This window comes from Aphanomyces astaci (assembly GCF_000520075.1).
Source record: "Aphanomyces astaci strain APO3 unplaced genomic scaffold supercont1.79, whole genome shotgun sequence".
NCBI lineage: Eukaryota > Oomycota > Saprolegniomycetes > Saprolegniales > Verrucalvaceae > Aphanomyces > Aphanomyces astaci.
Window position 1 is genome coordinate 130,377 of NW_009798342.1, and position 11,954 is coordinate 142,330.

An 11,954-nucleotide genomic window follows, 5' to 3' on the forward strand; every position below is an offset into this window, starting at 1 on the left:
TACCGCGGCGGCGGCACCCACAGCCGATCCAGCCTCGAATGAACATGGGCTTCAGTTCACAGCTACATCCTCCAGCTTCTCGTCGGAGCATCTCCCTGGCGCGCCTATCCTGCCAGGTTGCGTGCACTGGTCGGCGGACTGCAAGCTAGCGTGCGTCACGGACGAGAACATCATGATATCAACGTACTTGAACAAGGACCTCAGTCGGTTTTTGCTGCACCCACCCTTCCTCACACGCTACTTTCTTCCGCTGCCTGCCAAGGACACGAACGTTCCGGAGCCACCGACGCTGGACGGCGTGCATGAGGACGGACTGGATGCGCACGGCACCACGACCTATCGCATCCTAAACGAGCAGGCAAGGAAACAATCATCGAATCCACAGGAAATCCCCTGACCAAAGGCGAGGCCAGCATGACGTTCACCGCGGCGGTGTGGGGTCCTCGAGGTTGGTACCTACCTGTCCATTCCATCGTTCAATCTCATTCTCATGTGGTCACCTACCTGTAGGCTCTGCGCCCAACATGTCGTGTGCCATCGCGACTTTGACGTCCAGCGGACAGGTGGGCGTGTACTACCCATCCACATTGGACTTGCAATGGAAGGAAGTGGTGTCAGTGTCGAGTCTCTTGAAGCGCCACGTAGCCGCCAACTCGTGGTCGCACGTCACCGCGGCCATCGAGGCGCACAACGCGACAGACTTGCTCGTCACGGTGCCGTTGTCGCGCTTTCCCCAGCAGCAAAAAAACAAAGCCAGCATCAACGCCGCGTTCGACGCCAAGCGACAGAAACTGTCGGCGTCGTTCGTCGACAAGGTGGAACTGCAGTCGGTTACCACGTTGGCGTGGTCCACTGCAACCTACGACCCGACGACGGGAGCCAGCATGTCTTACGTGGCGCTCTGTGGGAAGAGACTCTCGACGGTGTGGCGGTACGAGCACAACTACGCTGGGACCAACGGGTTGTTCACATCCCGTTTGGATGAATCGCCGGTGGCCACGGCCGTGACGGGCGTGTATGGCTGGCCCACATGCAGCGCTTGGATGTTCATGGAAACCGACGCGCTCGTCGTCGGCACATCGAGCGGAAACGTCCTCATGATGCGCTTGACCCGCCAAGAGGGCAGCGGCGGCAGGATAGCGCTGGAGGACTCCCTCATTGAAACACTATTTTCTGAGAATAGAAACAGTAGTACTGTTTTAATCAGGGAATTGTTCCCTACACACACATCCCCAGGCAAGCCTTAGCTAGGGTGCGTCATGAGCCAGGCATCGGTAGGAGCTGGGTGCGGGCAAGGCGCGTCACCTCCCTCACGTCAGGGTTGCGTAACTTGCAGCCTGTATGTCCCTACGAAGTACTCTCGATAAGACCCCAACAGTCTAAGTACGCTCTAAAACAAAGCCTCGCTCGGAAATAATCCATCATTTGCTCGAAAATAATCTTTTCCCAAGCGAAATCACCCAAGGACCTGGAAGAGGGGCGCCATCGGGATATCATTTCTACAACATTATCCCGGCGCTTCAGTATCCCATCTTCAACACCTACCTCACCTTGGAAGGTTGCGTGGCGCCGCCACTTCCACCGCCACAAACGTGGCCAGCGGGGACGCCGTCGGCCAGAGCCATGTCGTTATAGTACCACGGGTTGCGTACGACGTCCCTGCGTCGCGTTCAGGCCATATTTGGCTTCGAAATATGACAAGCCCGTCGACGAGGATCACGTCTGTGGTGCCCGCGGCGATTGTTCACCGCCCATTTCACTACAGATCCAATAACGGCACCATGAGCAGAATTCCAGAGTAACAACTCATTGTCTAGCATCTTGTAGATCGGGTATGGACAAGTTGTCCAAGATGCTAGCCATCGAGGTGTTGAGGGGTTCGACCCCTCCCAGTACGTGGCCACGTGAAACCGTAACGCAAACCTTAGATGTCAATCGCCTCATGTATGGATCAATATTGGAACCGCCAGGACAACACGAGACATGCAATGTTCATTATATACGCTACTTCAAAATGCAAGACATTTTTTTCTACTTCTGGGGGCACTTGCCCGTCTTGGGGTCCAACACTCCGTTGCCCCCTGCGACACGGTAGCACTTGGTGGAGGGGAAGATGGACATGATGTTGCTGGACACGGTGAACGACACGCAGAAGAAAAACACGGACACGAGAATGAACCCCGCCACTTTGCTCTTGCCACCACGCGCCTTCAGGGCCTTCACTTCTGCCTTTTGGGGAGGCAGCAAGAACAGCCAAAACAACGACGCGATCTTGAACCCGTACGAAATAAAGTACACGTACGTGACGTCCCACCGCACCTCGAGCGTGTCGGTCTTGACGTCATTCTGACTTACTTTGAAGTACGAGTTGACGTACTTGTAAAATATGCTGGCAAAAGGCCCCGAGAGGTTGCTCACAGTGGAGATCAGGCCGTACGTGGCACCTTCGTTCCCCTTGTCGGCGATTTCCACAGCCACGTACGTGGACACGATAAAGCGGAGGCCATAGGGAAATTGCTCGGCCAACCCCACTCCATTGAAGAACCACTGGTTGCGCACGACGTTCCAGATGGTCAAGAACACGACAAAGCCGTCGACGACGACCATCCCGAGGGTACCGGCGGCGATGGTCCAGCGCCAATTCCAGTTAAGCCCCCATTTGCCCACAATCACCAAAACAGCAGCAAAAAGCAAATTGCCAAGGATGTTCGAGAGCGCATCGTTGAGAGGTTCGACCCCCGCCCAGTACGTCTGAATGGGTAATGTCGCAGTGGTGCTGACGCCATTGAACACGTTGCTGAGGAATCGGAACAAACAAACTTGCCACAACACGCGACTCTGGAGAGATTCCCAAAACTTGCCCCACCATAGGGGGAAGGACACAGGCTCAGACTTCTTCTCCACGAGAACAAATATCGTCGAGAGCACCACCAGAACACAAGGGACCAAGGCAATGCCGTACGGAGCATTCGGCGACAATGAAAACGAAAACGACCCTCCGTAGTTGGGGCCGTTCAGCCCGAACGCACTCACCAAGTAAGCAAGGATGCCAGCGAGCGTGCGCACAGTGTAGATGGCGGTCTGGATGCGGCCTCGGATAGCAACGGGTTCTCGCTGGGCATACTCGACCACCATCGCGTCCGACGCACTCGCAGCCAAGACGTATCCAAACGCGATAAACATGGACAGAAGGGTGAACAGCGTGCCGTTGTCGGGGGCGGATAAGTTGAAGTACTGCAGCTCGTGCTCTGGCACCTCTTCCAACGGTGTACCACAATACTTGGTCTTTTCGCGGTTGCAAAACGGCTCGCCGAACGGTGAAAATGCCATCACACTCAGACAGATCATTGTGACGGTCCACCCGATCAAAATCCACGACTTGCGACGATAGCCATAGATGGGGACGCAATCCGACAACAGGCCAAAGAGGACCTTGAACGACCACCCGATGTGCATCAACACCTGGTACGACGACAGTTGGTAACCCTCCAAGTTAAGATAGACGTTGAAGATGGGATACTGGAGCGCCGGGATTATGTTGTAGATGATCCCGATGGCGCCGTACTGCATGAACAGGGCAAACGCTTCGCGGGAGAACAAGTCCAGCGCACCCCCTTCAGTCAGCGCCCCCTCTTCCAGGTCCTTGGGCGATTTCGTTTCGACGTACCCATCATCGTCTTTTGCCGTGTTCGAGTGGATGTATGACACGCGTTCCTCCAAGTGCACCGCCTTGTCGTCCTGGCTTGCCATGGCAGACGAGAAACTGAAAATGAATTGATTGTTGTGCCTCCACCAATTCCGCTGAAGGGGGGATCGATTCCTTGAATGTCACAGGGTAAATCATTTCGTGGTACTAGTAGACAGTCAGTCCGGGTGATCGCAACATGTGAGTATCTGAGCAAAACTTCGACAACACGTGAATACTTCGACAATACTAGTATGAGTAAGTACTTAGTACTAGGCGTACTTAATGACAAATTTGATGATGGTATTTATTGTACTAGTAAACGTTAACGTTATTAATACATGTAGTAAAGACAAACCAACGGCAGATGGAAAGCAACAGTGAAGTGCCCGACGAGTGCAATGGAGACACGACGAAGGCGCTTCCCGAGTGAAACGTCATTCCCCTTTCAAGGTTGAGTTGCGTGTCTCCATTGCGCTCGTCGGGCACCTCACTGTTGCTTTCCATCTGCCGTTGGTTTGTCCAAGTCGGGTATTTGGGAAATATTTTTATTCCAAAAGTAATAAATCTCATCCAAAATTGTAGCAACTATTGTTGCACCAATAAATCTCGTCCAAAATTGTGGGAACTATTGCTGCACCAATATTCTCTCTCTACCAAGTACATGTAGTACACCAAGAAAATAATATGAATATTATTTAAAGTAGAATCCAACTATTATTTTGCGGGGTTGTTTCACTGTCAAGGAAACGAAGTTCAATTAGAATAGAACCGGAATTGTCGAAATTGGGGTCACACGTCATTCTTTGCGTTTTCCACTTCAGGGTTAATCAAAGTATATGAATCAGTATCCCGGTGTGCAATATTGCCACAAAGAGTTAATACTAATCACTAAGTACAGAGAACCGAGTAGGAACTCGCGCACAGTGGTATTTTGAAATATATGGGGAATTGTATGCGAATGCGCTAGTTGTGATTCCGAGTACGAATTATAATTTTGCAATCAGATCAATCTGATTAATTTTATTATATCCAATCATACAATTTACAAACTTTTTATAAGCATATTATTGGTTATAATATAAAATATGAAAAAAATACTATTGGTTGACGTCGGAATTTATGAATGCTCCATGGAAAAAAAATAGTGTGGATACCACTGTGCGCGAGTTCCTACTCGGTTCTCTGTACTCACAGCTACAGTACAAGTATAATAATAGTTCACACTTCACTGTCAGAATAAAATCCAGTAAAATCTTCTGCTCATTCTTCCAGGGGTCACTTCAAATGGCATTGCTGGTACCGGTAATGGAGCTACCGATGCGGTACACACAATTCACCAAATAATAATGGTAACGTTATGTGTGGTATCAGTGAGATAAATACCAATTGTTCTAGTATTAATAACATACTTCGAAGTACTTCGAAGTATAATGCAACACATACAACCATTAACAGCGTTCACAGTACCAAAATCACATACTGCGTAGTGTATACGGGTAAACACCATCTCGTGTGTAAATTCTAAGTTGACACCGCTGGGATTTGAACCCAGGTCTCCTGCAAGCAGGCGCGCTTCCATTGCGCCACACGTCGTGTTCTTGAACACCTTTCTATCGCGGTCATCGTTCTTGTCACCCTTCTAGAGCATACCGCTGTTTCATGAGCTGTAGAGTAAGTAATTTGACCGAGACGACACTGCAGATTTACCACATCGGTCGATGCACAGGAATCGCGGCGGTTCCGCGACAGGTCGACGGTTGGTAGATAGCACAGCTACCGACACACATGAGCATGTGTGTCATAGCGTTAGCTGTGCTATCTGCCATCGCTGCGCCCATATGTCTTGTGCATCATGCCAGCGCCTCTTGGCTCCACCATCGGCAGTGGACTTGCTAAAATGTGCAAGGAATAAGACAACATGCTTTTTAAAGTAACCAATTTCGTTTGACTCCTTGTTAAGTACGCCTATTACGAAGTACTCACATATTGTCGAAGTTGTTTTCACTTGTTGTCGAAGTTTTGCTCAGATACTCACATGTTGGCGGTTACTGTACTTCAAGTATTTACCCATTATGATATACTACTCCGAGTAAAGACCAATTCCCCGAGTAAGTCAAGCACTGCAATAATCATGTCTGTAGCCAATCAGAACCGTCAATCACACCTTGTCAAAGGTCTACTAGTAACCAGTACGTACTAGTACTAGTACTATAGTAGTACCTGGAGAACCTTGGTATTGTAGTGAGTACATGTAACGAATACAATCTGTCGCAGACAAATAACACCGTTCAATAAATCTGGATACTGGATTCAGCCTGAAAACCACTCTAGTATAGGGGCATATTTTTTGTACTCTGACCACATCAACTCTCCTGGGGATTTAGCCGTAACCCTGTAACCCCGGGTCTTCGTCCTACCCCCGCGTACACATACTTTGACAGACTGTGAAGTAACCTTAAAATGGAAGAATATTTGCTTGAATGGTTTTAGGCTAGGCCACTTAATCGTCCGCTTCATGGCTGTCCGATCTGGTTCGCAACAGTAGTACTCAATTTCTATTGGCTATAATTAAAACATATGTTTTCTCTACTCCGCTGCAATTTCGCACAAAATAGTGCTGTCCACCACACTCCTAGCAGCCATATTTGCATCATTCCACACGATGCACTGACTGTTCCTTTCAACGGTGAAATCACCGGTGATTATAACGATTATGATGGCAGCAGCCGTTAGCATAACCTGTACAAAATTATACCTACCTGCCTAAATTGAATACAGCGGTTGGATGGTGCAAGCCATTTTCAAATTTGTGGCATTCTACCTATGAACGAACCTCCTCTCTTGGCTACACGAGCCCAACGTGCCCCATCGCCGCTAGTATCGTTCATTTCACCGTTCAAAGGAACAGTCAGTAGGTGGACAGCACTATTTTGTGCGAAATTGCAGCGGAAGAGAGCAAACATATGTTTTATTTATAGCCAATAGAAATGGAGTACTACTGTTGCGAACCAGATTGGACAGCCATGAAGCGGACGATTAAGTGGCCTAGTTTTAGGCCTGAACGTATTTCTCACATTTCCATCTGTCGCATTCCATCATTACAGTGGGCGTCCCATTCAGTGTGCATGCATACAGGGACCTACCTGTAAGAAGTAGTACGACGTAGTACTAGTACTACTATTAATAGTATGGGAGTGACAAAATATAACTGAATGCTCGGAGAACATACGACGCACATGGCGTGATTCAGTTGTGTACCGGTACCCGAAAAAATGAAAAAATCTGAACCAATAGAAATGTGGTGTCATTTACAATCTTGAAGTACTGTCCTACTACATGTACTTACTATACAGTGCATTCCGGAGAGAGAAACTCGGTCGGAGCAACTGTTCAAAAATAATCCTCCCAATTGTGGCGAGGTAGAGTCTCCGTACTTGATTGGCCAATTCTCGAATTGTATTAATAGAAAACGTATTTGTCTCTGATTGGCTCATCCTATATCAAACCTACCATCGGGACAGATGTATGGTGACTCAGGCCGTCATCATTCATCAATGTGATACGCAATAAATTTTATTTAAATTTGTTGGCATGATATATCACTAAGCATACAAAATTCAAATACACATGCAGAGTTGCACACACCGAGTTTCTCCGCAAGCTCTGTAATACGGCTAGCTGAGAAAAACAGACATATTGTCTGAAAAGTGCGAAACTGACGCTGACTAATGGACTCTGTCAAGTGAGCGCACTTTGCAAAGTGTTGTCACCCGTACTTAAAGGGGTATGTCCTAATATGTGCGCTTCGGTGTCTGACCAATCAGCGGCCATCTCCTCGTAGCTTGCCAGGAGCTTGCCAGTAGGGTAGGGGAAATACTCCACACCACTCATCCTAATTCACTCTTCGTTTCTTCGTGTCGTGCGTCTTGCCCTCCTGGACACCTCGCTCAACTCGGTTGTTACCCTCGGACTCGTTGTCCCACCTTCCTCTAAGTGCTTGGGCCTACTTTGCCCCTTCTTGACAGGTTATGAGCCCTCACAAAGGCTGAAAAACGGAAATTAGCATTATAACTCTCAGCCAGATGCTGGACCAAGGTAAGCCTCTGTGAATCTATTTCCAGACGCATGAAATATACGGCATATTAATTTATAAGGTAAACCATTTCCTATAAAACTAATGGCGATGCGTCTCGGTGAATCCTCTGCTGCGTTCGGAGAAACATGGGCGAGACGTGTTGTTGACTAACATCCTCTGTCGGTGTTGGAAGGCCAACCATGCATCTGTGAAATATAAAGGCTACAAGAATCGTCAAACCCACACACCCACAGTTGACACACAGTCCAGATCACCAATCTATTTATTCCCCACGTGATTCACTAACGTAACGAGGCAATTTATGGACACCTTTTTTGTCGAAGATAGCTCGAAAATATGTTGCAAATGTTGCAAATTTTATCTATTTTTTGATCATTTTATATCCCCATAAAGCTTAGGTTGTGATTGATCGAACTTGTTTCATCAAGTTTAAGGTGGTATTACAGCAGTTAGGTGGCTTTGAAGTTTTGATTGTTCATTGGATGAGATCCGCCAATTTATGGACAGGGTACATTATACTTAATTTGACTATACTAAAAGTTCGTTCGATTCGAAGTTTTCCAATGGAAACAAATATACGATGCCACAGTATATATAAGAAATCAAAGGATATAGAATTTAAACGACAAATCAACTCACAGTTCCTCCATTTCGACCACGTCGTCACATGGTGCACGCTCCTTCCCGGATTGAGCCGCAATGTCAACATCCTGACCACCAAGTAGGCTCAGAAACGGTACGTCGTCATCATGATCCTCACCATCACTACCGCTATCTTGTGTGGATAGGTCGACATCATCTATAACGATAAATAATTGATAATTAAGTGTAAAAAAGTAATATATACTTACAATTGTCAGACATGAATTCAATAATTGCCTCTCGAATGGATCGCTTGAATGGGCCAAACACACATATATCCAAAGGTTGGATGAGATGTGTTGCATTTGCAGGCAGCAGCATCAATATAATATTTAAGGTTTCAGCACGTAAAACAATTTTCTCAGAAATATGAGCTGCATATCCATCCATAACTAAAAGAACTGGACGAATAACACTTTCATCCAAATTTAATTAAAACATCTCCAACCAATTGTAGAAAATCAATTAAGTCATATAACCCTTGTTTGACGTAGTAATACAACTTCCATGAATAATTTCACAGTCAACAAGGCTAGAGGATACAGTATCGCCGGGAAAAATAAATAATGGAGGACAAATCGAACCAACAGCATGACCACATGCAACAAGAGTCAAATGAAAGTTTGCAGACACTTGCTTGGCCCACACTGACTTGGATCCACGGAGGGCAACCACTTTGCCTGACTTTGATCGGGTATCGAAGGCAGTTTCGTCCATGTTGTAAATTCGGCTAGCGTCGAGAGTAAGCTCATCACAGACGCACTGAAGGTTCGTGAAGAATTCTTCGATGTTCGTGCTGGTCACGGCATTGCGCGAGCGGTTGATTGTTTGTGCCATGCGGGTCGTGAGAAGTGGTTGTCGCTTTTGAAAGCTCTTGTACCAGTGCCGGCTGACTGCTGGGCGCTTCAACTTCTTGGCCAACTGGTTCACCTTGTTGACAATGTACGCTTGAGTTGGTGGGCGTCCTTTCGTTTGCATTTTTTCAATCCAAATGAACAGGTCCTTTTCGACCTCGGGAGGCACACGAGGCTTAGGCCCAGGACGCTGCGGAGGTTCGTCGTTCCGGCGCTGATCAAGGTGGCGCAGCAAGGACGTGCGCGGTACATGGTGCAATTTCGCGGCGGCAGAAATTCTGGAGCCATTGTCACAGGCTTCGATCGCGGCTTCCATAGCGGCCTGATCGTATTGCTTGCGTTTTGAGCTCATGATGTCAAATGCAAAAGTGTTGAGTGATCTTATGAGCTTCAGATTTTCGTGCCATGGGGCTCGCGCCTCCGCTACTGTTCGGATAATTCATTCTCTTTGAATTTATTTCTGTGTGCGATATTGGGTTACAAAAGTATTTCAGTATTAGAGTAAGTTGAACTTGATTTTGATTGGCTCGTGTACCCTGTCCATAAATTGGCGCATGTCCATAAATTGACTCGTTACGTTACTGCAATGATGTTGTTGTTGTCATGATTCACTTATGTAGTTGCGCCAACAGTGTCCCATCAACACAATAGATTCGAAACCCATTAGCACTACAGTACAACATTGGCAAAGTGGCAACCTTCATCACACATTGCACGGTCTCGAACGAGTTCCGTTGTCATAGCCGGAAGACCTACCAAGTAACATGAGACTCACGTTGTTTGGAAGTAACTGTGATTATAGAAGTCCCTACGGCCCAACAAGGATCAAGTCCATCACACGTCACAGTAACAAAGGGATCTACAGGAGCAGATGAAGACCATCTTACTGCATCAAGAACTAATAGCTGTCATAGGTGTGTAAACATGATGCTACATAGCGTTTTATTGTTTCGATGTATTACTTTGACTTCACTGCATAACGCGCGATTCCTCCATCATAATGTTGTTCGCTGCCATTCAACATGATAAATGATCATCATTTATTAGGTACTTTATACAAGTACTGTTAATGATTACTTTCTATAACTGTCGACTTCAGCACATTGGTAGAGCGTCAGGCTATCAATCCAAAGGTCTCGAGTTCAATACTACCTACTTTTATCATAATCAGCACAATTTTCCATTTGTTTACACTGTTAACCATGACTCAAATTAGCACGCAGCATAAACGTTGATCTTGGCAGCTTACTCGGGTTTGGACGTGTTCCATTGGGTTTACGACGATGGGACGGCGGGGGGGTGGGGCATAGCGTGTGAGTGCGGGGTCCACCCTGTTGGTGGTGATGGAACAACAAGAAGTGCAAGAATGGCAGGTGAGCATACGGGATCTTTGGCGGTTGGTGATGGTAGAGCAGACTGAAGTGTTGGACATGCATGTAGACGAGTAGCGCCCTCGGGGTACTTGTGGGGCATGGCACGTGTCCTTGGCCTTTGGGTGATGATTAGACAGGTAGATCGTTGGACATGACATGTAGGCGTGAGGATTGTTGGGCTTTGGTGGTAGGTAGTGTTGGGGCAGGCGAAGATGTTAGGTGTGGCCTGGGGAGGGGACGTGACACGTGTGTTTAGCGGTAGCTCGTGATGGGACTGGCAGAATAATGAGTCAACTGTAGCGCACGTGTCATACCCCATATATCTGGCAAGCCCATCATCACCAAATACCAAGGACCCTCCACGACCACATACCATGCCCGTTCTGCAATTCATTTCCGTCACCACCATACATACAGTATGCATATACAATTTGGTTTAAAGTATAAGAGAAGCTCTATATCAAAGATTATTCAACGTTAACACAATACAATAACATGATTCCACAGCTCCGCAAGCCAGAAGTTCAACGCATTGCAAGTGGTGGACCGACAGTACGACGACGACGCACGTTCCTCCCTGCACCTTGAACCCCTTGACGTCGCCGACGGCCAGTGAAACGGGATGTAGCTTCACTGGATTGAGTAACGTTGCGAGCAAATGTTGTTGGAGGAAGTGGCATACCTTGGACATCTTTGTTTTGATATTGCAGTGCATACAGCAAGTGGCAGCAGTACTTGTTCTTGTAGAAATAGTTGCACTCACACGATAATTCACTTGGGGCTGTCGACACATGCCATCCATACCACTGCTGCATGTGGACTCCACACAACGATTCATGGCGCAGATTGTTGGCTCGTTCGTTGTAGTAATAGGCATTCGCGAGGGCCAATGCTTGCCGTGGTATAGGTGTAATACCACGGCGGTGTAGATCATGGAACAAAGTATTGACTTCAGCTTCATCTTCGAACGCGTGCGCGATTGAGATGGCAAGTTCAGGGATGACGCCGCGGATTCGCACCTCGTGGGACCGCAGTACGATGCCCGGATGGGGAGGTACGACCTCAAGGAGACCGTTCTTCACCAAACGTCGGAATCGTTGTTGCAGTTTCTTGCTGGGCAGAGGCCGCAATGCAAAGGGCTGTGCTTTGAACGAGGAATATTCGACGGCAATGGAACCCAGCAACTGAAAGGTGACGCACAACCCATGATATGTACGTTGCGTGTAGATTCCTACCAATTATGGTCGATAATGACGCCAGGGTGGTCTCATAACATACCTTTGAAATGCTTGTTGAAGAGC

General features: G+C 47.5%; 3 protein-coding genes across 3 annotated transcripts; 2 read left to right on the forward strand and 1 right to left on the reverse strand.

The window, feature by feature from the left end:
* Positions 1-38: 38 nt before the first annotated feature.
* Positions 39-397, forward strand: H257_16051 (hypothetical protein; the record flags this gene model as incomplete). Its single annotated transcript, XM_009844370.1, has 2 exons — positions 39-54; positions 117-397. 2 exons carry the CDS (start codon positions 39-41, stop codon positions 395-397), a joined length of 297 nt encoding a protein of 98 aa, XP_009842672.1.
* A 17-nt stretch (positions 398-414) lies between these two features.
* H257_16052 (hypothetical protein) lies at positions 415-1,247 on the forward strand (the record flags this gene model as incomplete). Its single annotated transcript, XM_009844371.1, has 2 exons — positions 415-448; positions 511-1,247. The coding sequence occupies 2 exons, from the start codon at positions 415-417 to the stop codon at positions 1,245-1,247; spliced, it is 771 nt and encodes a 256-aa protein (XP_009842673.1).
* A 784-nt stretch (positions 1,248-2,031) lies between these two features.
* On the reverse strand, positions 2,032-3,750 carry H257_16053 (hypothetical protein; the record flags this gene model as incomplete). The annotated part of the gene is made up of 1 exon (XM_009844372.1): positions 2,032-3,750. One exon carries the CDS (start codon positions 3,748-3,750, stop codon positions 2,032-2,034), a length of 1,719 nt encoding a protein of 572 aa, XP_009842674.1.
* Between the last annotated feature and the right edge of the window lie 8,204 nt (positions 3,751-11,954).